This window comes from Trichomonas vaginalis, chromosome II (assembly GCF_026262505.1).
Source record: "Trichomonas vaginalis G3 chromosome II, whole genome shotgun sequence".
In the NCBI taxonomy this organism is placed as follows: Eukaryota; Parabasalia; order Trichomonadida; family Trichomonadidae; genus Trichomonas; species Trichomonas vaginalis.
The window spans coordinates 25,165,802-25,191,959 of NC_067204.1; the positions used below are offsets into that span (position 1 = coordinate 25,165,802).

Here is a 26,158-nt window from a genome sequence, read left to right on the forward strand (position 1 = left end):
ATTTGATAATTGAATTATTCTTTCATAATATCATTTAATAAATAAGCCAGCTTGAGAAAAAGATAATGCAAGGCTACCAATGATAGTATAGTATTTCTTTATCTTGTTGATCTTTAGTAAGTTATAATAATACAAATAAACATTTACTATAATACAACAAAATACATTTAAAAATGTTATAAAAGAGTTCTAATAACAACAGAGTTATCTTTGTCTGGTTTGTTGCTTCTCTTGTTTCGTAGCAAGATGCTATTCTCAGCAACAAGTGCTCTGAACTCAATGTTCTTCTTCAAATTCTCTTCTTCATTCTTTATTGCATTTCTTTCCAAACTCAAGAACTCTTTTCTTTTGGCAGAGTTGAATTTAGAAAGAAGTTTGATTTGATCTTCTAATTCATCAACACGAAGTTTAGCATCTTCTAATTCTCCTCTAAGATTGTATATTTCTTTGTCTTTCTTGAATACAATATTCTTAAGCTCTCCAACTTCTTCTTCTTTGTTAAATGAAACTTTCTTTAACTCGCTGAGAGCTTGAGTGAGTCTTTTAAGTTCTTTCTTGTTTTCACGGTTCTTTTTGGCTTTTTCTTCATATTTTTCTTTAGATACCATTGAAGAAACCTCTTCATTGAGTTCATCAATTTGTTTAATAAGCATTTTATGAGTCAAATCAATTCCTTCAAGATTATTATTTTTATCTACTTGAAGAGTTTGGATTTGGTTTTGGAGATCGGATATTTGGTTCCTATACTGTTCAATTTCTTCTTGTGTGGCTGTTTTCTCATTCATAATTTCTGAGATATAATCAATTGCGTTATTTTCTTCACATGAAGAGATCCACCACCAATTTAGACTATCAGACCTATAATCATGACTATCCTTTGACTTCCTCCATCTGTTAATCATAACTGTTGCAACAATTATGTTTCGTAGTGAAGGAGTCTCTTTGTTAACAAGGGAATTAAGCTTATCAAGGATAGTTCTATTAATGCGAGCAAAAGAATTTGATATTAATTTGATTTTCTCTAATTTTGCAATCATAATTTTTTGAGAATAGTTTTCTTTTTCAAGTTGGTCTGCAACTTCGGCACGTTCTGCAAGTTTTCTATTTGCACGTCGAAGTTCTCTCATCTGGCGGCGTGTTTCTTTTTGTTGATTTGGAATTACATTTAGGAATTCACATAATTCACTAACAGAAGACATGTTTGGAGAAGACTCAAATATTTGTTTTACAATTCCATCATATTCTACAACTTTTTGTTGGAGTTTTGATCCGATTTCACTTAATTTTCTGTTGTCTTGCGTGAGAGTCTTAATTTGAGCTTTTTGTTTTGTATCTCTTGCCTTTAGATCTGTATTTTCATTTGTAAGAATGATCAATTTCTTTGATGCTGCGTTCAATTCGGTTTTTGCTGAATTAAATTTTTCCATCAGAGTTTTTACTCTTTCTGTTTGCTCCTCGATTGTTTCTTTGATCTCATTAGACTCATTATTCTGTGTATCAATCTGTTTTTGAAGTTCATAAACTTGATCTTGTAATTCTGTATTATTTTGAGCTAATTCTTTATTTGTATTTTGGAGATCTTCAATATTCTCGTGTAGTTTTGGTATTTCTTTGAGTTGAACCTTAAGTTCTGAGATTTCTTTCTGTTGTTTTTCGAATTTTTCTAAATACTCCATTCTTTCGCTATTCATGCTTGATGCGCTTTCATTGTAATCACTAATCTCTGCTTCTTGTCCTTTGATGATTTTCTCCTTTTCTGCCAGTGTTTGTTCAAGTTCATGGCATTTTTCCATCCATTTTGAAACTTCTGCTGTTTCGTTTTGGATTGTTGATTGTTGTAATGAACTTTGAACAGTGTTAAACTTTTCTTGTAATTCAGTAATTTGGTTTTCATATTGATGTATTAAAGATTGATAATTTGCATCATTTTGTTTTGATTTCTGAACTACTGTGACTAACTGGTTCTTTAAATCACATATTTCTTTTTGACAACGTAATAATTCGCCCATTTTTAATTCGTATTGTTCCATTAATTGATCACGTTCTGATGAATCACCAGGATTTCCTATTGAATTGCTATTTTGCTGCCCAGAAGAAGGCTTATATCCTGAGTATTCATAGCTGGCACTCATAGTGCACGTTTAAAAATTCGCGCCAGATTTTAAACGAAAATCTATGATTAAATTAAGTTATTGCATATGCATTCTTAACCAATATATGTACGGATAATCAGCTTCTTTTGAGTTTATTTGTAGATTTGATAGGCAAAATATTTAAAATTGATGAATATTGAGATAATGAACAGATAAATGATCGGTAAAGTGGTATGGAATTAAATTGGAAATTCTCTTAAACTTACAATTTTTATAAATGTCTGAAGAAATAATCCCTTCCGTTACTACTAAATCAGGCGATACAGGATACGGTTTGCCTCGCTCTGGAAAGAAACTTCTCAAGGATGATGTCATCTTTGACTTAATTGGTACACTTGATGAACTTAATTCTAATATTGGATTGTCAATATGTGAGGCAGACCCAATATTAAAGAAACAATTCACAAAAATTCAGATAATGTTGTTTGAAGTTAGCGGATTTGTTGCCATGAATAAACCATTTTCTGAAAAATCCAAATCCTATACGCAAAAACTTGAAAAATGGGCATATAATTTAGAGAAACCCCTTCCACCTCTAGATTCATTTATTTTGCCAGGTGGTCATGTAACTGGTGCCAGGATCCATGTGACAAGAACTGTTTGTAGACGATGTGAAAGATCTGCAGTCACATTTATTCATAATTCAACAGAAATAAGCCAAGATGATAGTAAGTTATTGATTCAATTCTTGAATCGATTATCAGATTATCTATTTTGTGCTGCAAGATACCAAAATTTCACACAGAATGTTCCTGAAACAAAATGGCTACCATAAAAATATTATAAATAAAGAATATTGATAAATATGAAGACGAAAAAAGAAAAAAAAAATTAATTTATTAATTGAAAAATTAGTAATAATCTCATGATTTTATTGATTTATTCAGATTCATCATTCAAAATGTTAGTTTCAAAGAATTTGATTAAGAGTTCTGGGAATTGTGCGCGTGCAGTTGGAAGAGGTACTTGTTTTGTCTTTCCTTCTTTAAGTTTAACATTAAAGTTTGGAACGCCTTCGATAATTGAGCATCCAACAATTTCTCGGACGTGCAATTCTTCTGGAGGTTGGGGAGCTTCTTTCTTAGATTTTCTTGGCTTTGGATTTGTAGCCTTTGGCTTTTTTTCCTTTGCCTCTTCATCATCTCCTTTCTTTCCTTTCTTCTGCGATTTTTTGTCTTTTGTTTCCTTCTTGCCTGCTTTTTCAGCTTTCTTCTTATCCTTTTTCTCCTCTACGGCCTCTTCTGATTCTTCCTTGCTCTCCTCCTTTTCGCTTTCCTTTTCAGATTCTTTTTCTTCTTCCTTATCTGAAGCTTCTTCTACCTTGGATTCCTTAGTTGATTTTTCTTTTTGCTCAGACTTCTGTTCCTTTCCCTTTGTAGATTCTTTTTTGTTATTTTCTTTGTTTTCATTTTCCGATTCATTTTCGCTAGATTTGCCAATATCAATATGTAATTCTTCTTTTGATTCTGATCCATTATTCTCCGTGGAATGTTCACTGGAAGACATTAGTTTTTTTTTTTTTTTTTTTTTTTTTTTTTCAAAAAAATATTTTATGGTGAAAGGATATGATTTGTTATCTATAGTGTTAAAAAATATCCAATGCTCATTTTTGCCTAGGGCTATCGGCCAAAATGAAAAACAACGGAAAACCATAAATTAAATACGAAATTAGAAAACACCATAATGTATAAAAACTTATTATCAGGAAAATGTGTTTGGTAAAAAGAATAATTATTTCATCTCAGTTTTATCTAACGGTTTGATAGTGCAATACTTCTGGATTCTACTAGGTTCTCGATGTATATTGCAAGACTTGCAAATAATGTTTGTTCGGCCATTTGGTATTTCAACTTCTTGATCAAGAATTAGAAAGTTATTTATAAAACTGGATTTTTAGATGAATTCTGGATCATTTGTGTTGATTACTATTCAATCCTAATAGCTTAGTGTTCTTTGTTATAAATTTCACTTTTTCGGTATCGTTTTTTCCGAAAAAAAAAATCAGAAATGGGTGCTGGAGCAAGCCGTAATAGGGAATTCAACGATTCAAGCATAAAGAAGTTAGCTGAAGAGAAGTTAGTTGTTGATGCTAAATTTACAATCAAACAAATTAACGCCCTTAAAACTGTATATTTCAGACTTCGAGATTTAATCAATGAAAAAAGTGTACTAACAACGGAAGACTTTTCAGAAATTCTAGGTCTAGGTAGCCCTGAAATTGCACGACTAGTTTTCAATTTTTATAAAAAGAAAGATAAAAATCTTAACCCAACCATAACAGTTCCGAAATTTGATATGTTTGAAGAACGATACAATAACATTCTTGTTAGATCAGGAGAAGGACTTCCTCAATTTTCTGCATTTGTTTTGACAATCGCTCACCTTTGTACGAAAGATCCTGAGGAATCTATTAATGTATGCTTTGAACTGTATAGTAGAGATGGAGTCATGTATCAGGATCAATTTGTTGAAATTATCAAAGCATCTGTTACTAAATCATCATTAATGCCTAATTTTCCAAATGCTAAGATAGAAAAACTGTCAAATCAGTTGTTTGATGAATACAATAATGATGGAAACCTTCAATTAGATCGAGACGAGTTTAGAGCCTTAGTTCACAATGCTCCTGGTATTATTGATTCAATTCAGCCTAACATTGCTGCTTTAAACGATCCTGACTCCATTAACTGAAAAGATTCAAAAATTATTTTTGTTATTTTTTGTTTTTATGATCTTTTTGTAAATGTTTTTGTATATTACTCGTGGTTAAATATACATTTTTCTAAAACATTATCTGATAAACAAAGATATCAAAAATTCAATTGATATTTTCCGATTTCATGTTCTTTTTTCCATAAACAATCAATATATTGATAATTTTTATATGTTTTGATTGTGTTTATTTATCATTTTTTATGTTTGTTTTATTTGAAAGTTTATCAGTTTCGAGAACTCAATTTCTCAAGCCATCACCAACAAGATATAAGTGGGATGATACAGTACTATTATATGCTGGACCTCTGAGATCGCCAACAAACTTGATTTCTTACGATTATACTTATAACGATCTATTTCCGCAGACAAAAATGATAGAGGAGAAAACTACTATTTTAGATCCCCTTATGGGAAGATCATTCATGAAAATTCCTTTCAATTTAACACTCGGAAATAATGAAAGATGCAAAACATTTTCCAAAATGGAAATCAACCAATCTAAATATTCATATTACTACTACCTCATTGAAAACAACTATGAGAAATCACTAATTATTGATAATTTACCATTTTTATCAAGAAATTCCAAGAATGTTTCTGTTCCTAATTATGCAATTGGCTACATTGGTGTTTTAGATTCAAAGAATTTCGTTGATTCCAAAGAAATCCATTTAATTAATCATTTTGATTTTACAATTGTACTGAACCCCGAATCCAACAAGACATATACCATTGCAGAAGCATATCTTAAACCTTATATTATTGATCCTTGCTCTAAAAACAATCCTTCCGCACTTGCAGATATGAAAGAAGATATAGTTTCATATTCTGTCGAATGGATTATACAGGAAAAGGCTCCACATAATAGATATTACAATGTTTATTCCAATTCTCGCACAATTTCAGGCTACAAATCTCATAATTATATTTTCTTAATAGAGTTCTTTATTATTGTTTTCTTCCCATTCTTGTTCACATACATTATCAAATACGATGTTTACTTCTACAAAAATGTCTTTTCTACCCTCGACGAAGAAGTTGCTGGTTGGGAAGTGATTTCAGGCGATGTCTTCCGTATTCCAGACGAGATAACAAACTACTCATATTTCATTGCCCCTGGAATTCGATTTGGCCTTGATTTCCTTTTAATTTTCTCGATATGTATTTTTAATGTTGTTACACCTGCAAATACAGATCTGTTTTGGTTACTATTGTTAATAATCGACTTCATATCATCGTTTATTGGTGGTTTTGTCTCAGGAGCGCACTTCAAACAGTTCAATGGAAAAGATTCTGACATTTTCCATATTTATGTTTCATCTGTTCCATCAGTAATTGTTTTTATCCCTATATTACTCATGAATTTGATATTTACAGCTGAACATGCAACATCATCTATCCAAATGTCGTTGTTTTTGTTTGGATCGTTATTTATTGTTATTATTTCTGGCTGTTTCATGTATGTAGGAAGTATTTTTGGCTTCAAAGTTAAGAGACAAGAATATCCTCAAAGAATTAATTTAATTCCAAGACAAATTCCTCATTCAAAGCTTAAGTATATTATATTTGTTTGTGGCGGATTCCTTATTGCTCTTTCTTTGTATGTTTACCAATCTTCAGTCAAATCTGCAATATTCTGTGATTTGTCGTTATTCAAACTCTTCCCAGACCTTGCAGAAATGGCATTTGTTTTGATTTGCTCATCAATGGTCGTTACTGTTCTTTCTGTTTATTTAATTTTGAAATGTGAAGATTATTGGTGGTGGAAGTTCTCAATGTACACGTCATTACTTAGTGGTTTATTCTATATTATGTTTGATATGTACTTCTTCTTCAGAAAGATGTTGAAACTGTCTTTTTCAACAAAATTATTGTTCTTGATAATTACTTTCTCTTCTGGCGCCTTAGTATCTGTTATTTCGGCCGCTTTCGGATTTATTGCATCGTATTTTGCCATAAAATATATGTACACACAGTTTGATGGCAAATAATAATCTTTATATTATTTAGATTGTATTGTTAAGATAAAAAATACGCTTAAAAATTATTTTATGTCATAATTTAACATAGATTCACAAGTAAAAAAGAAAAATTTAAAAAATTATATTTTATTAAAACATTATATTTTAAAATACATCTTCTTCCTCGCTTACAAAACGAGAAAGTAGATGCTTGACGCTTATTTCAATTCTTGGCGTTAATTTTTCTGGATCTTCCAAAATTGATTCCAATCTGTCAACTATATCGTGTTCTAGTAGAGCGTTATTGACAAAGTCGGAATTCATCTTTTGTGATTCAAAAATATCAATAAGAAAACGAAAATCTTTTTCATCTTCAGTTATACAAAGAATTTCTAAGTAATTATCAACTATATCATCTATAAATACTCTTTCAATGATCTTTGATGAGTTCAAATAGCAAATTTTTGCAAATAAAAATGCAATTTCTGTTTTTGATTGAAAAGTAGACTGTTGAAGTGTGTTTGCCATAAGTTCTGGTAGTTCAAGTGAATTAATAATATCTATACTTACGATTCGTGATCTTCCTATGTAATTTGTCAAAAATATCAAAGCGTAAGGAGTAACATCAGGATGATTGCTTTCAATCATATCCTTAATGATGTTGAAATCAAATTTTTCAAGTAAATCAGATATTTTCTTTGTTTCTGATTGAGATAAAATTGATAAAATTGTTAAACAGATATTTGTGATTGCGACATCATGGCATTGATGTATCAAATAGTCTAGGCATATGATGAATCTCTTTGGAATGTTAAAATCAAACTTCTTTATGTTATTTTTTGTAAAAATATAATAAAAGCACCAAACAATGTTTGTTGAAACAGGACTCTCTTTCAAAATAGCTTCTGATAGATAGAACAATATTCTTTTTGGATCTTCAAACGAATCAATTGGTGTTTTTCTAAAAATTGAAATTAATAAAAAGGAATAATGGAAAAACTTTTGATGATGTTTGTTCCAATAGTTAACATCCCCTAGTCTCTGTGCATATAGATATACAAAAGGCTTTGCAAAGACTTCAAAATAAGAAAATAAATTATAGAGCATAGGAATAATGCTTGATGATGCGGTCAAATCATCTTTCATACGCCATATAGTTACAATGTTATCACTAACATTTGGATTTCCTCCTTGAAACAATTGACAAAATTTCACGCTATGATAAGTTAAATTTGTCATGAGATCAAATAAAAATAAGCTTTTTGACTCTTGTGCTTGAGAAGTATTAGTCAAAAATATCATGATTTGCTTCAATTTTACTCTAAAATTATTATAAATGAAGTCAATATCAGTACAATTGCTGTTTGAATAGTGTTTTGTGAGTAGTAGCATCAAATCAATCATTGTTGTTGCATCATTTGAGAGGCAAGCTTGGTATAAGTTGATAAATGTATTTGCAATTTCAGATTTCGAGAGATTTATTACTTCCTCTTGAGCCTCTTCTTCATCTTGTTGGATTTCCATCAAACTCTGCCTCATTACATCTTTAAAATTGATACTTGTAAATTTAAATATTTCTTCTTTTTCCATTTATAATTAAAAAAAAGTTTATAAAAGGTTATATATATATAAAAATGTTTAGAGATCAGACAAAAAATCATTTACCAGCCAAGCCCGCTGCGATGGATAATTTTGGTCCATCTGCTGGTTTGTTCTCTTCAATATCTTTTTCTACTTTTCCGAGAGCTCCTGCTATAGAAAGATTTGGCTTTGGCTCTTCAGGCTTTTTCTCTTCAGCAGCCTTATCAAGTGCACCTTCCAATGTCAAGTCTGGTGCTGCAGCAGCTTCTTCAGCCTCCTTCTTCTCTTCCTCCGCCTTAGATTCAGCGGCTCTTTCGAGAGAAGCGCCGATACCACCGAGGAGTGATGTCTTTGGCTTTTCTTCTTCCTTCTTTTCTTCTTCAGCCTTAGATTCAGCAGCCTTATCAAGGGCGGCGCCAATTCCACCGAGAAGAGAAGTCTTTGGTTGTTCTGCTTCCTTCTTCTCTTCTTCCTCCTTCTTTGCTGCTTCTTCAGCTTCCTTCTTTTCTTCCTCAGCCTTTGTATCAGCCGCTCTCTCAATAGCCTCGTTAACTTGGCCCTGGACATTGAGTGGCTTTTCTTCAGCTTCCTTCTTTTCTTCTTCAGCCTTTTCATCAGCCGCTCTTTCTAAGGCTTCATTGATTTCGCCCTGGACATTGAGTGGCTTTTCTTCTTCCTTTGGTGGTTCATATGCAGCATCTTCAATTGCATCCTTGATGTCTAATTTCTCTTCTGGCTTTCCTTCTTCATCTTTGACGATTGCGTCTTCAGCCTTTTCTGCTGCATCTTGCATTTTACCAGCAATATCGAGTTCTCTCATCTTTGCTTCTTCTTCGGCCTTCTTCTTTGCAGCTTCCTTTTCTTCAGCTTTCTTTCTAGCGGCTTCTTCCTCTTCCGCCTTCTTCTTAGCTGCCTCTTCCTCGGCCTTCTTCTTTGCCTCTTCTTCAGCTTTCTTCTTTGCTTCTTCTTCGGCCTTCTTCTTGGCTTCTTCCTCTTCTGCCTGGCGCTTCTCCTCTTCTTCCTTCTCCTTCTTGGCGCGTTCTGCTGCTTCATCGAGTTTGCCCTTGAGAGAAAGTCCGCCCTTTTCTTCAGCTGCTTCCTTCTTCTCTTCCTCGGCCTTTTCATCCTTGGCGCGTTCAACGGCTTCTCCGACTTCTCCTGCAAGAGAAAGAGACTTCTCTTGTGGCTGTTCTGCTGGCTGAGCTGCCTTTTCTGCTGCTTCCTTTTCTGCTTCTGCCTGCTGTTGCTGTTCTTCGTCGCCACCGATGATGACACGCTTTTCTTCTGTGCCTTGGTCGATCTTGCCTTCGAGAGCGTTCTGGAACTCCTTCTCGATCTGTGCTGGATCGAATGGTGTCTCTGCAGCCTTTCCTTCGTCCTTGTTTGCCTGTGACTGGGCCTGTTTGTTTCTCATCTTCTGTTCCTTGAGATACTGATCGTAGTTCTTGACTCTCTTAGCTTCTCTGCTGAGCATGGACATGAAGTTCGACTTCTCGTTCGCGTTGAGTGGCTGTCTGAGGCTCTCGTTGAGCTGGAGAAGCATGGCTGTGCCGTTTGCGCTGCCGGCAACGATGAGTTCACCGGAGTTATCGACGGCCATTGTGCGGATAGCGCTGTCTGAGGCTTGGATGCTGCAGACAGGTGCTGTGAGGGAAAGATTGATATCCCAAGCTTCGATTGTTCCGACGTTGTTGGCTGTAAAGATGACGGATGTTCTGCCGTTGCCCCAAACAGCGTTTGTAAGGTAGCGTGGTTGGGAAGGAAGGCAGATAAGAGGTGTCTTGTTGTCTTCTGTGTAAACTCTGACTGTCCAGTCGGAGGCTGTAAGGAAGTACTTTGTTTCTGTTGGATGACGACGAACAGAGTAGATTGGACCGTAGTGGTTTGAATATACGCCTGAAATACGCTGGCTTGGATCAGAAGCCTTACGGTTAACCATCATGACGAGGCCTTCGTTTGTGCCAACCATGTACTTTGTTGGGACACCTGTATGGTAATCGATAGCTGTACCGCCAAATGGAGGAGCAAAGCCTTGTGGAAGAAGATCTTGGTTCGGCTCGAGCTGAACAACTTCTATTGGCTTTGTTTCCTTACGTGTGTCCCATGTCATTGTTGTGCCGTCTAATGAAGTAGATACGCACTCGAATGCAGTCTTGGATGAGATCCATTTGACTGAGTGGACAGCTCCGCGGTGGGAGTGCTCGATGGCGCTTGTCCAAATTGGAACAGAGCCTGATCTAACATCCCAAAGAGAAATTGTACCGTGGGCCATACCACCAACAAGGAAGTTGTAATCCTTAGCGTTGTATTCGAGGCAGAGAAGTGGTGACGGTGGATGAATTTCCATTTCTGGAACGCTGATGCAATCAAGGTTATAAATGAAGCTTTCGTAATGAGCATTTGGATTTGTAAGGTCATTTGGTGTATAGCATATTGCGATGCGCTTTGTGGACTGTGTATCTTGCCATGAAAGAGAAGAAACATATCTATCTGGGAACTTATCGCGAATGATAGAAAGTGTTGCAATTGATGGATCTTGGATAGCTGTAGGAGCTTGTAAATGTGGGAAGTGATCTGTAAAGAGGTCGATAGAGTTGTTTAATTTGGCTGTAGCTTCAACCTGGGCAGCAAGCTCTCTAATTTGCTTGACAGTGTTTGGATATCTGTCAACTCTGTTTCTATGATTCTTGCAAGAGCTTGGATCCGTTGGATCAACGCCTGGTGGCCATGAGCCTTCTGTATGAACAACTTCTTGCTGTTTAATTTGCGTAACTTCTGTATTTATTGTGTGCTGTGAATATGTTAATGCAGTTTGTGTTTCGACTGTGAATGGGTTAATATCTGCAAAATTAGCACGAAGTTTTGGATCTGGAGGAATTGCAAAGACGGATTTTGTGGACACTTCCACGTTGAGTGGACGGCCGAAGTGGCTACGCCACGTCTTGTACGTGAATGTATCAGAGTTCGACATGGGAATATGTAACGGTTGAAACCGTTTTTATTTGTATTGATATACGTTTTTTGGATGTTTCAAGTGCTACTTTATTTTTGGATTCGTTAGTATTCGATTTTTATAACGAGCACGAGCTACTTTCTCAAATGATCTTAGATTTAACTCAAAAACACATGTGAAGAAATGAATCTTCAAATTCGAAACTTAGAATTTGATTATGGTCTTTCCAATATCATAGGCATAGTTCATGGGTATAATATATTACTAACAAATGAGAAAACTTAAAAATTAGAAATATAACGATTTTTATTGGTCTTTGAAAATAAGAGAATTTGAATGTTCTAACTATCTATCTTGGTATATTTCATGGTGGAACAGAATATTATTAGAGTTTGAATGTTTAATGAAATAGATATAACAGAATTTGTGCTGATCTTATTGCTGACCTTAATTTTATGCCATCTTAAAAGTATAAATTCATAATTCATGGCATGGCTAATAGAATGAATATGGAAAATAGGTTGAATAAAGTGTATTTGAAATTTTATAAAATATTAAGTCTCAAGCAACTAAATTTCGATTGCATGCTAATTTGGTTGTTCACATCTAGATTCCAAAAGTATAATCATCAGGGGTAGTTAAGATAAAAAAGATGACGAAAATCGTGTTTTCTTTTGAATTTTTTGATCATCATTCAATTTAACGTCCACTAAATTTTAATAAAATTTATTGAGCTAAAAATATGATAATTGTGTTCCGCTTCATTCCATTATTAAATAATTATTATTAATTTCAAAATAATTTTTCAATTTATAAAAAAATGCTTCCGATCATTGTAATGGTTCCAAAAGGACAACCTCTTGGTCTGAAGCACATTGATTACTCAATCCCTCCATCAAACAAATCTTACACTCGAAAAAGACAACTTCCTTTCTATGATTCTTCGGATATCGAAATAGATTTTGATGAAGAAGAAGCAAAAATCCTTGAAAAGGAACTTACTCCGCCACCTCCTCCACCAGAGAAGAAAAAATCGCATAGATCTGATAGTAGTTCTCGAAGTGTACGATCTCAAAGTTCAAAACACTCTAAAAAATCACTTGAATCTGAAAGCCCAGCTCAAAAGCCAAAATTAATATACGATAGTATGTCAGTTACATCCGCAAAAACAGTTTCAAGTAGACAATACAATGGACCTTCTGTTTTCTCATCTGACAAAACGCATACAAAAGTATATAAGCAGCAAGTGGCAGAGGATGTTGAAGAAGTAGCGTCTCTAAGAAAGAAACGCGCAAGTTCTGTTAAAAATATTCCAATGACTTATGATCCAGAATCAAAACCTGCGTCATTAAGCGCTAAACTTAATAGACTAAAAGATAAAACAGCAGAATCTGAAGCAGGACGTCGTCATAAAAGTTCAAGTAAAAATAATCAACAGTTAGCATCGAAATCGCCTGAGAAAACTGAAAATAAAGATTCCTCTAAAAATACGAAATCAGAAGTACCAAAAATGTCGAATTTAAATACTCAAGATCCAAATACTCAGGAATATGTTCCTGGATCAGTCGCACCACTTAGGAGAAGATCTAGGGCATCTTCAGTTCGTTCAACTGCATCTTCAAAGAAAAACGATCAAAATAGCGAAATTCCTAAGGTAGAATTTAATACAATACAACCAGAAGAACCTCCAGCAAGAAGAAAACGATCATCTAGTTCTACTTCCCGTAAAAAGACAGAAAATCCACAAAATAATCAGGAAAATACTAATATTATTTCAAGAGATATTACTATAGACTCCGAAAAATCAAGTACACCCAGATCAGCTCGTACAAAGAAGATTAAATCACCAGAAAATGATAAAAAAGCTGAAATTCCAAATGATCATCCAATTTCAGAAATTCCGCCAACTCAGAGGAGAAGAAGACGTTCTAGTTCCATCAAACCAGAAAATTCTAAAGAGCAGCAAATGCCAGAAGTTCAATCTGAATCTCCTAAGAGAAAACAACATTCCAAAGACTTGGCTGGCTCTCAGACTTCATCGCCACAAAATTCCCCTACTCGTAGAGTTAAAAAAGTCCTTAAACAACCAGAACCAGAAATTATTAAAACCGTTGAACCCGAGAAACCACATAGAAAGCGCAAAGATAACTCCCCTATACAGACAATTGACCCAGATTATGAACCAGATATTCCTAAAGTTAATATTAGAAGATCTAGGAATTCTAAGACAAATGTCCCTCCACTGGATGCAGCTCCTGTAGAAAAACCATTAGTAATTCAACCAAGAAAGCGCAGACGTTCAAGTACAACTTCAACTCAAGAATTATCTCAAAATTCTCCAAAACCAGTTGAAGAAAAATCACCAAAACAGGAGTCAACAGAACCAAAATCACCCTCTAGTTCTCATTCAAAGCGCTCCCTTAAGAAGAAACAAGTTAATTCACCTGATCAAGAGCAAAAACAAGATTCTAAAGCAACCAAGTTGGAACTTGCTGCTCCAGAACATCAGATCAGTATTCCTGTTACTCCTACACCTCCTCCAGAGTTAGATGTTTCTCCTTCAACAACAATTGTCGTTGTAACGAACAAGGAGGATAAAAAAGAAAAGGTTCCTGCTCCAGAGTTAGCAACAATGTCCACAAGCCCTGCTTTGCAAAAATCTGTTGAAGAATCTGAAGAGGAAGAAGAAACACCTTACGTAAACCCATATGATGAGCTTTGTAAAGGTCCTAGACCAAGACGTATCTCTGCTGATGATTTGTTCTTTGCAATTCTTGACGACTCGGATTAATTTTATTATTTTGTTTTTTATTTATGTTTTTTAAATATTATTTGCTAAAATGTTTCGATAACTGTCATTTCAAACGTGTTTCAAGGTACAACTTCATAATTATATCATTTCAAACTTAAAAATATAGTTCGGAATGTAATTTTGAAGAATGATCACTTTCTAAATTCTTTTTTATGAGAAGTTCACCAACACGAATCACTGAAATTTCATTCAATAAAAGTTGGATATTTATTTTGTACGCATTGTCAGGCCAGAAGTGTTTGAAATGCTTGTTTCACCTTGAGATCATGGGATCCTAGCGGTTGAATTTGCTGTAATGTAAATTGAATCTAAATCTAATATTTCATAAAGAGAGTTGTACTCTAGGGAATAGGATTCTGGTTTTTAAAAATATTTTGTTAGTATTTTTAGTTTAAATTTTTAAAGTTTAGAAGGTAAACAATTTAAATATAAGTATGCGTTTATGAAATATATATATAATAAAAAAGATTTCAGCAATTTAGTAGTTCTCCTCACTTATCCATGCGAATCTCCAAAGAAGGGATGAGATGATGATGAGGATTGTCTGAACTATTGAAGCAATGCCAAGATACTGCTTGACTTTTGTTGGTTTGAAGCCTGGATAGTTTGTATCTAAATAGCCCTTCTTATTCCAATGAGCGAAGACCCAAATTGTCATGATAAGACCAGCGAGATGTAACATAATTGAAATAACAATAAGAATCTTTTGCCAAACTGGAGTTTCTTCAGCACCCCAGGCGTCACCACTTTCGAAGAGTGGGTTTGGAAGGTTGTTGAGAAGGAATAAGCCAACGGTTGCTAAAATACCTGGAAGATAAAATACGAAGTTTCCTGCGCCTTCACCAGCGTGGTCATGGAATGCAGCAGCATCAATGAAGATCCACCAGGCTACAGCGAAGAGAAAACCTACAATACCTGAGACAATTAAATTGGATGTCTTTCCCATTTATAAAAAACCGTTCCTTTTATTTCCGGTGAAAATTTTGTGATGATCTTTTTAATATAGCGAAATTCATATATCATGCTTGTCAAATGAAACGACATAATTTTTCATCAGAAAAACTGTCTCTTTTTTGAGAATTTTTCAAAAAAAAATTTTGAATTTTGGGTTGGAAATTTATCTTAATTTTTTGAAACTGAGGTTGGAGAGTATCTTCACCGAATTCCACCCGATTCATTATATTGAGATTAGAAAGCTGAATCAGGATTTGATGATATTGTGAATCTCTCACTGACGACTTTTTTTGAAACTGTTTTAATAAAGTCGTTATTGCTGTCCCTATGGATATGTGCATGTAAGAGGATTGAAAAAAAAGAGTCGACTAGCTTCTTCTGGACTTTTGAGTTATGGCATTGAAATAATTCTATGTGTGAATAGAAAAAAAATACTAAAAAAATGATTGAAACAGGAATGAAACAAGTAATTTTCAACAGCAACAACATTAAGCAGACCCGAAAAAACTAAAATTCTTAGAATTTGATGCTTTTTCAACAATCAATTTCGAAAATCTTCGACACTTGGCAAATAACTGCTTAAAGTAATTCACAATTGAATACTTCTCAACAAATTCCTTAAACGTTTGACTATTTTGAAATTTATTTAATTTTCTTTATTCCTTCCTTTTAGATTAGAGCTTATACACAACTTCTACTCAAAATATAAGGTTTGTGTAGAGAAAACATACATTTAGATAAATTCTTAGTTTTGATTCTATGGTTTTAACGAATTTGATAAAACTTATCTGTATTTAATTCCATCTCCTAATGCTAATTTCATATCACATATGTAGATTTAAATTTCATCATTTCAGATTTGATTGAATAGATTTGAACATAATATAGAGATTTGTATTAGGATTGTATTTCTTGGGATAGATTTGGGTTGGTTTGTTTGTATGGACTAAAATTCAATGGAGAAACATCGAGTTTTTTTTCGATTTTTTTGGCAGAAAAAAAATGTATGAAGGTCAGTATCAAGAACTTGTAAAGTACGTTCCTATAAATGCCAACTCTTTATTGCTATCGTGTAAAAAACAGATGGAAACAAATAGAAACGCAATTTTACTTAAATCCAGATCAATTACAATTTATCATGTGCAAAACTACATTTCTCTTTTGAAAAAACCGAAGAATTCGATAGAATTTAATCTTTTCCCCAAGTTTTCGTCTATCTTTCTCGGTATTTCTCAAATTTCACAGAACGCCTCTTTTATTCTTTCTTATTTACTTAAAAACATGGATAGTTTCGCTAATATTATTATTAAATCATATAGTACAGTTAATTTTCTACCACTAGTTCATCAAATTCTCCCTGCTCTTTTTGGATATTATTCATCTTACGAACAACTTGAATTAGCGACGCAACTCTATACGAAAGTCATTGAAACTGCACCTTCCAAGCTCATTGTTGAGCTTTTATTCCCTTTACTTAACTCAAGCGTTACTTTTCGTTTTGTTGAGCAAGCAATGACGAGTTATTACGATAATTTTACAGGAAATTTCGAATTCATTAAAGAATCCGATGCCAAAAACTTCGGAACTTCATTTGGTTTCCTTTTGATTCAATCTGCAATTTCTTCATTACCTTTGTTGCCATCTCAAGTTCTAAACTTATTAAAACAATTTTTCAACGCAACTACAAAGAAAGATGACTTCACAAATCTATTTTTGAAACATTTCATTTTTTATCAAGCCCAATTATGGCTAAATCACCTCTTCGTGCAAGTATCACCTTCTCTTATGATGATTGTTTTCAATGAAGCCATTAACATGAAAACTGAAATTGGAAAATTATTTGAAAGTTTAATGTCAACGGAAAGTGTATATGATTTGACGAAGTTTTATACAAAGGATGGTATTGCGACACCTGCAGTTGTGTTTTCTGTTAGCGAAATCATACAATGCGCTACAATTTTAGACAAATTAAATTTTCTTCCTTCTTCTATCTCGTTATCCGAGTTTACTTCAATTAGTCAGGGTGTTTATAACAATATTGTATTGTGTCAGTTCTTTTTACCTCCTAATTTCCAAGTAAAAGACGAAATTTCTTTAGATCCACTGATTTTCTCAAAATCAATGGTAAATATACCAGAGAATGACGAATTCAAGAATCCTGATGTCCTTGCAATGCGTCTGCATGCATTAGAAGTGAAATTCAAGGATTCAGAGAAAAATAGTATTTTTAATTTCATTGAAACGATGGATCGGGGCAAAGAAGAGCTTAAAGAGTTTGCATACAAAAAGTACTTAGAGAATTTATCAGATTGTGGCCAGATTTTTGAGAAATTCATGAGAATTGAAAGGAAGAATCAAATGATCATTGATTTTTCAGAAATTATCACATTTTATGAGGAAATCATCTATAATAATTATATCGATAAGAAGTATTCCGCTCCAGATGCCGTTCTTACTGAAATTTCCAGCAAAATTTCCTCAATAGGTCTTAAAAAACACGCAATTCTCGCTGCTTCAGAGACCTACATCAAGAAGAACTTCGAGAGTGAGCAGATGATCCTCAACCAAGTCGATCTCCGCTTCAACGACCTGATTTTGAACAAATACGTCGTAGAAAGAAAAAGGCCATTGTTCAAAGGAAAGGTTTTGAAGCAGTGCATCTCACAGCTGAGGGGATTGGATAGATGTACCCTTTATTTGTCATTTAATAAGCTTATGAAAATTATATCGATACTCTCAGTTTTCGAAGATTACAATGATTCTCTTGAATTATTCCCTCAACTCATCGATATGACAGGGGAAAATCACTTTTTATCAAAGGTCATCACACTTAATGTTGTTGCTATGAAAAATTATTTGATTTTACCCAATTTTTCTCAAGATGAAATATCGAAATGGAATTTCCTCGAAAAGTTGTTATACGACATCGTCAAAATCGACAAATGGTTGTCCGATGCAATCTTACAGACGCAAGAGCTTCTCACAATGCGAATGGAGTATTTCGTTGTATAATTTATGTCGAGGAATTTATCGTCCAAGGTCGGAAATTAATAGATATTTGATGTGTAAATCTAATATCTATATCGATTTCGCGATCCGAAATATAGATTATCCATCATGTATGATCAGCCAAATAATGTCTCAAAAATTGAATTGTCGTATTATCATCCACCTTGATAATATGTTATAGAACTCAGTTCAAGCACCCCAGCGATGAAGAGATCAGCCCGAAAAAGTCATTTTTTATTTGATTTCTTAAGGGAGGCTTCCGACCAGAAAGCCCTCTCAATTTTTTGTGATGTTTACACCAAAAGTGAGATTCGTTAAGCGTTTTTCTCGTTGAATATTGAGTTTCCCGGATTTTAAGTTATTCATAAAGCTTCTCTATATTATACCCTATCTACTGATATGATTATTTTTGAAAAATCTCTTAAATCGACCTGCACTGAATTTTATAGGGAAAATTCGAAATTTTCTAGGCGTTTTCTGCAACGTTTTTTTACGGAATAAAATCCAAAAAATAATTTTTTGAAGAATCATTTGGGTAGAATACTTATCGAAAATCATATTTATTATAATTTTGGTCGATAAAAATAAGCGGATTCAAAACTGGCAAAAACCCTTTCGGCAATTTGTGGACGATTCCGAACCCCCTCATTTTTGAAATTTAATAAGAAAAATAGAATCTTTATTAAATATAGATTTTTAAAAACTTGGTTATAAATTACGAAATTTTCTCACTTGGGCTAAAAAGTGACAATTTGGTCGGAAGCCACCCTTAATCAATTAGAGTGACTCTAAAAGCAGATTCGGAGGTAATTTTACGAATAAATATTATTGTTATGTTGAGATAAGTATGATGTATGCGTTTTTAACACCAGAAAATGCAATATAACATTTTTTGTGGGTTTGGCTCTGTTAAATTTTCCAAGAAAACTATCCTCATATATATGTTTAGATCATAAATGAGGTTCTATAATTAACTTCATGAGGCCATTTATTGTGATTATATAAAATTCTGCCAAAACTTGGTGTTCGTTGTTACTATGGAAAAGAAAGCTTTTTATCTCATATTTTTTGGATGAAGTGAAAATTCAATGTGAATAGAGGTTGTATTGAAATATTAAGTATTGAAAATAATTTTATTTTCGAAACCATTTGCCATTCTTCGCGAATGGAGGCCCAGAACCACCCAGAATCCAAGTCAACCAGACAAAAGTTCACAGCTGAAGAAGATGCACGCCTTATCGAACTTGTTCGTATCCACGGTAACAAGGCTTGGAAGAAGATTGCCTCAATAATGAAAACAAGAACAACCAGACAGTGCCGTGAGCGCTACATTAACTATCTTTCCCCAAGTGTCACAAACGGCCCATGGAGCGCACAGGAAGACTCTCTCCTTATTGAGAAAGTTCAGGAAATGGGTCCAAAATGGTCGAAGATTGCAAAATTCTTCCCATCCCGTTCCGATGTCAACATCAAAAACAGATACGCCCTCTTCGTATCAAAGGGTAGAGCTCCAGCTCTTCAGACACTTCCTCGTGAAAAACACGTTACTCCTGAAGCAAAAGTTCCTGAACAAATTCCTCAGCAATTTGTTACTCCAGTTAGTGGTACAGACTCTCCTGTTAGCAACTCTTCGGAGATGTCTATGGATGAATTACTAGACTCCCTCTGCAACGAAGAGGAAGATCAAGCCCAAGTTTCCTTCTCAGGAAGCGATCCAGAGGCAATCGATTGGAACGATAACTTCGACTTCTCAATTTTCTAAGCTCTGTTAAAATTTATTGTTTACTATTCAATTTTGAAAACTATTTCAGTACTATTGAATTGTTAAATCATTTGAATGAGATTTCTGTTCATTATCGAAATATAAATTTCATATATGAGTGAGGAGTAAGATTTTAAAAAATAAGATTTATATACTCTATCAAAAAAATATTAGTTCTCAAAAATTTAAAATAAATCGTAAAAACTTCTCAAAAGGACGATAATTAATCCCTCAAATATTTCAATTCTAAACCAATTAAGTTATTAAAATCTTGTGAAATATTTATCCCGGAATGAAAGCCTATCTATGAACAACTATGATCGGGGAAGTTATGGAGATGTTTTTCTAAAATAATTTTACTTTTTCAATGGTTTATTTTTAACACTAAATAAGAGTTGAATTTCCGGATAACAGGAATTGTCTGTATATTTATAATGCCAATGATTAGGTGATACCAAATATCAATATTATGGAATATAAAAAACTAATCATTTTTATTGGCATTTTTCAACCTCTGGATTTTTTAACTTTTCATGGTGAATCTATCCGCTTATAATATATGCATTCTGTTTCACTAATAACTTTGATAAATCTTTTGGCCACAAAAAAATCGACGCAAGACAAAATCGTGATCGATTAGCATAAATGGATTCTGGTTTCTCTTTAATCATTTTTCCTCATGAATTTGCGAATTTTTTGGATAAATTGAAATTTTCCAAATTATTTCTCATTATTTTTCACTATTGACACTAAATTATTTGTATTTGACTTAAATTATATCACATATTATAAAACTTGTTATAAAATTTGAAAGATTTTCTTATAAAATGACATTTGTTCTGATGCCGAATACAATTTAAAAGGTAATAAACATTACATTTACCTGTAAAACGTAAAATAAATTCATTCTATGGTTTTATTAACAAAATATCCTTTATCTTGCGAATTGTTACTAACATTCGGATAATAAACAGCAGTTTGTTAAATATATCATGTCACATAGATTCAAATATACCAGTTACATATCAAACGACATATAGAATTAAGTAGAATACTCGAATATCTGATAGGTATTATTAAAATTGATAAACTATCTCAATCATTTAAAATAAATCATCAACATTAGAATACTATTAGAGTTACCTTATCTTCTTGGGTTAATACTATCAATATCGAACATGGATGAAAAAAGCAAATTAAATTTGGTCATCAATAGTATAAAAGAGTATTCTCATGATATGTTATATCATAATGTGTTAATTTCATGTTCTAACTCTACATATGTTGGTTTGATAAGAATTGGATTCAGATTGTTTAGAGTTATTAGAACATGTGATGAAATCTACGAAGTAAAATTGAATCATTAGATGAAATCCATTGCTCTATATCTGTAATTAAAAGCTCTGGATGAGATATATTATGAATTCAGGTGCCATGATAAAAAAAAAATTTTGATAAAATAAAATTTTATTTGCTCAGCGAAAATGGATCGCTCTGAGCTATTTCAATCACAGAAAATTACTACCTACACTAATTTTCCGAGAAATGAAATAAAGAAGCTCAAGCGGAAATCAGGAGAAGAGAAAATTATGAAACAGTTAAGCAATATTGCTTTTCAAGTCGAAAATCTCCAAAAAGTTGCTACTTTTCCGGAATTTTCCCCATTCTACGAAGCGCATGAAAAGTTTCAGCGCGGTGTTACAGATATTATCGAAAATTCAATTAAGAAAATGGAAGAAGATAAAGATTACTTACTTGGTTCGTCTGAAGGTGCTATACTGATGAGACAGAATATAAAGATACTCCAGGACGAGTTAAATGTCGCATTAACGGATATTAAGCTTCGAAGGCAAACAATATTTGCAAATCATGTTGGAGCTTACATTAAGGCAGTACACGCTGAATTACATGATTACAAAGATAGAATTCAAAACGAGCCAATGTATCAAAATTCAATTCGTCCATTTTTACAATTGTATAATACAGATTTCAAGCAGCTTTACTCCCGGTTTACCCGCTTAATGACACCACTCGATTTTGAAAACATTCCTCAAAAAGTTGTTACGCACACTATTGAACAGCTAAAGCGGCTAACAGCTACATTAACTTCAACACTTATTCCTATGGTTAGCCATTCTCGTACCGCAAAATTGATTACAAGCATTTTTATTGAAAAATATAACGCACAGTTTATTCCTCTTATACATTCAATGAATAATGCTCCGTTATTTAATGAGAGAATTCGATTTTTAGATACCGCAATTGCTGACTTAATGACAGAATTTAATTTATATTTTTCAACTCTTCAAAAACAGAGGCCACAATCAGATTTTGCTAAGAAGCCACGCTCTCCATCGAAATCTCAAGTAGTTCGTTCTCAATCTTCCTTGGTTTCTAGTGAAAGAATTATTTCTTACACATTAGAATGCGAATTAGGAAAAACAAAAGACAAACTTGATGAAGCTCTATTAACAATTGCAAATATGAAGCAGCAAACTAAAAACCAAAAGGAGAATTTCCAAAGACTTGATGAAGTCCTAAATTTGATTTATTCTCGATTAAGACCTTTAGCAAAGAAGGATCCAACAAAGCCAGAAATGCAGACACTTGATAAAATATACAAAACAATCGGCCAAATTGAGCTAGAATTAGCAGATTTAGATTCAAAACACAAAAAAGCAGATTGGCTTCGAGAAAAGCTCATAAAAATTGGTCTTCTATTACACCAGAACGATGAAAATAAAGAAAAGCCTCGTTCTATGACAAACGAAGAACTTGTTGATGATATTTTATCTCATGTCGAAAATGGCTTCAGAAATAAAGTCAATAACATGTATCATGATTACCAAAATGATGTAGATCAAGAAAAGATAGCCGAAATGAGTGATGATGAAATGATTAAAGAATTAAAGTCAAAACTTGATGCTCTTCAAGGTTTGCACAACAATATCAGTAAGAATCTAGAAAAGATAGATCCTAATAATAAAGATTCTGATAAATTATCCAATAAAGAACTCGGCGAAAAACTTGATTCTGAAATTGAAAAATTGAAAGCAGAAATTGCTAAAGGAAATGATGTCAATGAAAAGATTCAATCAACCTATAAGCATGCAGGTGGAAATAAGGAAGAATCTCCATTAGACATGCTTAAATTTATAGATGATAAATTAGATAATGCTGATAAGATTGCTGATAAGATGCATGGCTTGCTCAAAGATAGAGGCTTAAATGAATCTGACTTAGAAGGCAAATCTCCTGATGAATTATTTGATTTAATTTCAAATTCGGCAAAAGAAGATCAAAAATTGAAAGATAAGCTCATGGACACTTACAAAGACTTAACCGGTAAAGATTTTGATTCTAAAAATCAGCCATTATCAGAAATTTTTGATAAAATATCTAATGTGGCGAAAGAAAACAAATCTCTTAGAGAAAAGCTAATTCAAATATACAGCATGTTAGGTGGTTCAAAGAAATCTGTTTCTGATAAGACAAACAACGAAATTGCAGATTTAATAATTGAAAAACTTAAAGAACTTACCGGTGAAATCAGAAAGATGTTTACCAATGATCCTGGTAGTTCTGTTGCTCCAGTTGACTTAATTAAAATGCTTTCCAGCAAAATGCCAAGAGTTAAATCTTATCACAAGCAACTTTCTGACATTCATGATTGTTTATGCAATAAAAATGGAAGTGATAGTGATGATAGTGAACATGATCTTGACGATGATGACCTTATTCGCGATATTCATGGTGAATGTGATAACATTTTAGCTCTTAGGAAGAAACTCATTGATTGCTATGTAGAAGGTAGCTCTGAGAAAGAATCTCAACAAGAGCTAAAGAATATCGCTTCTAAGTTGTCTAATTTAGAACTTGTTGATGAAATCTCCAAAAATTCCCAAGATAGGATCGATTCGATACATGCTCTCCAGGCGGCTCTCCCCAACGCCAAAGATCAGAATTCTTTCCCGCTATCGAAGAAAATAATTGCGGAAGTCGAAGAACTTCGAAAGCGGACGTCGCGGACCCATGATTCCATTGCCAATCTCGCTGATACCCTTTCGAAGTTGAAGGCCTTTCCAGAAATCAGCTGCTGCTCCGATGACGCCGATATCGTCAGTAGCGTTTCGAAGAATATCGGCGAAATATTAAATAATTCAAGTATTTTCCGGTGTATTCTTGAAGAGAAGTTCGTCAAACTTGGCGGACATCGCGATAAAATTCGTAATCTGGATGATGTGGGACTTCTAAAGGCCCTAATCAATCTCTATGATTCTATAAACTATAACCTTATCATGAAGATAAGGAAGAGATTGATTGAAATCATCAAAGATTACGAAAAATTAGATGGCGATGAGAATATAGACGAACTTCTTGAAATTATTGAAAGACTTCTCAAAAATAGACCTCAGAAAGTCGAAAGTCAAAAACCTCGTGTCAAAACAACTGAAAACTGCGCACAAACCGATCCGATTTCAAATGAATTGGAATCAAAGAGTATTAACGGTCTAAGAGAAGTTTTAATAAGGATCACAGGAAAGAAAGGTAGTACATTTGACAGAAAGGATGTTGATGAAATGCTCCAGATAGCGCTTCCAAAAATTGATGAAATTATTGGAGCAAATATCGATGGAACTTCAATTGTCTTTGAAAAGATCAAAGACCTATTGCCGCCAAATACAAATAGGAATCAATTCTTAGGAGTTTTAAGAGATATGGTCATCAAACGAAATAATACCAATGAAATGTGTCTGAAAATGGCAAAACATCTTACAGAAATTCTCAAAACTCTTTCAGTTGGTCATGACAATGTTGATTGTGAGTCATTATATAATCATGTCCAAGATTTGGTGAATGAATCAAATTATATTCTTCCAAATGAAGTCGAAAGTGACGTTCATGGACTCATCATTAACATGAATGATGCACTGATGAATTCTTCTACATTTTTAATCAGTTTGATGCAAAATTCAATTGGAAATTCCGAAATTACATCGAAGTACGATGAGAGCCTCAAGACAAACTTACTTCTATCAAAAGAAGTCTCAAAGATGAGAAAACTGATTGACGAAAAAGATGCTCAACTTAGTGTAGAAACAGAGAAGCTACAGACTGCGGAGAAAACATTCAGAAGTTTCGCAGAATCAAGTAGCGCTTTGTTAGAAAAAAGTGTCAGACAAGTAAGACAGCAATTTCTCGATGAAAAGTCAAAAGCCACCTCGAATCCAGAGCAATAGTTAACATTATCTATTCTTGTTTTACTTATATTTATAAAGTTTTGTTTGTATTTATTGCAATTAGCCCGAAATAAGTTGGAGAATTGATTTTTTACTGGTTGAATGTGTCACTAATTTTCGAAGCCAGCCACAATTGTGTCTATAATAAAAGCGATGATTTGAATATCTGAACTCCATGGAGATGATCATAAATTTGAAAGAAAGGGAAACATAAAAAGATTGAGACAATACACAATATAGAGTGATTTTGGAAAAAGAAATAACGTTCGAAATAAAATCGATAAGAATGTGAACTGTGAAGCAGAAAATGGCGATGTCAAAATAAATACTACTATAGGCACAATCGCATTTTAAATTTAATAAATATCGGAACTGTGAAAAATGAAAAACTGAAAAAAAAACCAACAATGTAACGTAATTTCATAATGATATCACAACTTGCAAAGTATCCTAATATTCTTGTCTATGAGTATAATAAATTAATTGAGGGAAAGTCGTTGGTTATTTTTTGAATGCACATTTTATGCCATTGTAAAATAGTTAGAAAATATGAAAGTGATATTGTTGGGAAATTGGTACCATTTAATTTCGATAATTGGTTTCAATTAATTGATCGTTGCACTCAATTTATGTTTTCATGGTGGAAAGAAATTTTAATTTAAGAAACTTAATTGTTGTTATAAAAACATGATATCACGTTTCTGTCAATCCAATATTAATAATTTTGCAAATTACCTCAGACTTTTCAGAGGATTGAGTGGCAACTCAATCCTCTGAAATAGTCTGTGGTAATTTTTAGTCTCTGCACTATTTCAATATAAGCTCCATTTTTAAACAGTTTTTAAAAATCGAGCATTGAAAAGTGTGATGAGACTCTAGATTTTAATAAAAATTCATAGAATACTTATATTTGGAATGATAGCAAATAGTCCAAATAATACTTGATTATAATGTAAAAGAAAAATAAATAAAATTAAAAATATTTTAAAAAAAATCTTTAAATGACTGGAATCTCGAT

The 26,158-nt window shown here is 33.2% G+C and overlaps 12 protein-coding genes across 12 annotated transcripts, besides 1 other annotated feature; 7 read left to right on the forward strand and 5 right to left on the reverse strand.

Annotated features, from left to right (window-relative positions):
* Positions 1 to 73: 73 nt before the first annotated feature.
* TVAGG3_0606380 (structural maintenance of chromosomes protein 2 family) lies at positions 74 to 2,259 on the reverse strand (the record flags this gene model as incomplete). The annotated part of the gene is made up of 1 exon (XM_001582692.1): positions 177 to 2,132. The coding sequence occupies one exon, from the start codon at positions 2,130 to 2,132 to the stop codon at positions 177 to 179; it is 1,956 nt and encodes a 651-aa protein (XP_001582742.1).
* Positions 2,260 to 2,370: 111 nt separating this feature from the next.
* On the forward strand, positions 2,371 to 2,928 carry TVAGG3_0606390 (cob(I)yrinic acid a,c-diamide adenosyltransferase protein; the record flags this gene model as incomplete). Its single annotated transcript, XM_001582691.1, has 1 exon — positions 2,371 to 2,928. The coding sequence occupies one exon, from the start codon at positions 2,371 to 2,373 to the stop codon at positions 2,926 to 2,928; it is 558 nt and encodes a 185-aa protein (XP_001582741.1).
* A 60-nt stretch (positions 2,929 to 2,988) lies between these two features.
* On the reverse strand, positions 2,989 to 3,679 carry TVAGG3_0606400 (uncharacterized protein; the record flags this gene model as incomplete). The annotated part of the gene is made up of 1 exon (XM_001582690.1): positions 3,033 to 3,659. One exon carries the CDS (start codon positions 3,657 to 3,659, stop codon positions 3,033 to 3,035), a length of 627 nt encoding a protein of 208 aa, XP_001582740.1.
* Positions 3,680 to 4,115: 436 nt separating this feature from the next.
* Positions 4,116 to 4,924, forward strand: TVAGG3_0606410 (calcineurin B family protein family; the record flags this gene model as incomplete). The annotated part of the gene is made up of 1 exon (XM_001582689.1): positions 4,161 to 4,844. The coding sequence occupies one exon, from the start codon at positions 4,161 to 4,163 to the stop codon at positions 4,842 to 4,844; it is 684 nt and encodes a 227-aa protein (XP_001582739.1).
* Positions 4,925 to 5,068: 144 nt separating this feature from the next.
* On the forward strand, positions 5,069 to 6,954 carry TVAGG3_0606420 (positive regulation of protein exit from endoplasmic reticulum; the record flags this gene model as incomplete). Its single annotated transcript, XM_001582688.1, has 1 exon — positions 5,069 to 6,859. The coding sequence occupies one exon, from the start codon at positions 5,069 to 5,071 to the stop codon at positions 6,857 to 6,859; it is 1,791 nt and encodes a 596-aa protein (XP_001582738.1).
* Positions 6,955 to 6,994: 40 nt separating this feature from the next.
* On the reverse strand, positions 6,995 to 8,419 carry TVAGG3_0606430 (uncharacterized protein; the record flags this gene model as incomplete). Its single annotated transcript, XM_001582687.1, has 1 exon — positions 6,995 to 8,419. The coding sequence occupies one exon, from the start codon at positions 8,417 to 8,419 to the stop codon at positions 6,995 to 6,997; it is 1,425 nt and encodes a 474-aa protein (XP_001582737.1).
* Positions 8,420 to 8,486: 67 nt separating this feature from the next.
* On the reverse strand, positions 8,487 to 11,400 carry TVAGG3_0606440 (dynein intermediate chain family; the record flags this gene model as incomplete). The annotated part of the gene is made up of 1 exon (XM_001582686.2): positions 8,487 to 11,381. One exon carries the CDS (start codon positions 11,379 to 11,381, stop codon positions 8,487 to 8,489), a length of 2,895 nt encoding a protein of 964 aa, XP_001582736.1.
* A 783-nt stretch (positions 11,401 to 12,183) lies between these two features.
* Positions 12,184 to 14,154, forward strand: TVAGG3_0606450 (uncharacterized protein; the record flags this gene model as incomplete). Its single annotated transcript, XM_001582685.1, has 1 exon — positions 12,184 to 14,154. The coding sequence occupies one exon, from the start codon at positions 12,184 to 12,186 to the stop codon at positions 14,152 to 14,154; it is 1,971 nt and encodes a 656-aa protein (XP_001582735.1).
* Positions 14,155 to 14,579: 425 nt separating this feature from the next.
* TVAGG3_0606460 (SMALL membrane protein-related family) lies at positions 14,580 to 15,121 on the reverse strand (the record flags this gene model as incomplete). The annotated part of the gene is made up of 1 exon (XM_001582684.2): positions 14,654 to 15,121. The coding sequence occupies one exon, from the start codon at positions 15,119 to 15,121 to the stop codon at positions 14,654 to 14,656; it is 468 nt and encodes a 155-aa protein (XP_001582734.1).
* Positions 15,122 to 16,410: 1,289 nt separating this feature from the next.
* Positions 16,411 to 18,141, forward strand: TVAGG3_0606470 (uncharacterized protein; the record flags this gene model as incomplete). The annotated part of the gene is made up of 1 exon (XM_001582683.1): positions 16,411 to 18,141. One exon carries the CDS (start codon positions 16,411 to 16,413, stop codon positions 18,139 to 18,141), a length of 1,731 nt encoding a protein of 576 aa, XP_001582733.1.
* A 247-nt stretch (positions 18,142 to 18,388) lies between these two features.
* Positions 18,389 to 18,907: a mobile genetic element.
* A 339-nt stretch (positions 18,908 to 19,246) lies between these two features.
* Positions 19,247 to 20,219, forward strand: TVAGG3_0606490 (RNA polymerase II transcription regulator recruiting protein; the record flags this gene model as incomplete). Its single annotated transcript, XM_001582682.2, has 1 exon — positions 19,304 to 19,900. One exon carries the CDS (start codon positions 19,304 to 19,306, stop codon positions 19,898 to 19,900), a length of 597 nt encoding a protein of 198 aa, XP_001582732.1.
* A 1,153-nt stretch (positions 20,220 to 21,372) lies between these two features.
* Positions 21,373 to 25,187, forward strand: TVAGG3_0606500 (uncharacterized protein; the record flags this gene model as incomplete). Its single annotated transcript, XM_001582681.1, has 1 exon — positions 21,490 to 25,140. The coding sequence occupies one exon, from the start codon at positions 21,490 to 21,492 to the stop codon at positions 25,138 to 25,140; it is 3,651 nt and encodes a 1,216-aa protein (XP_001582731.1).
* Positions 25,188 to 26,158: the final 971 nt, after the last annotated feature.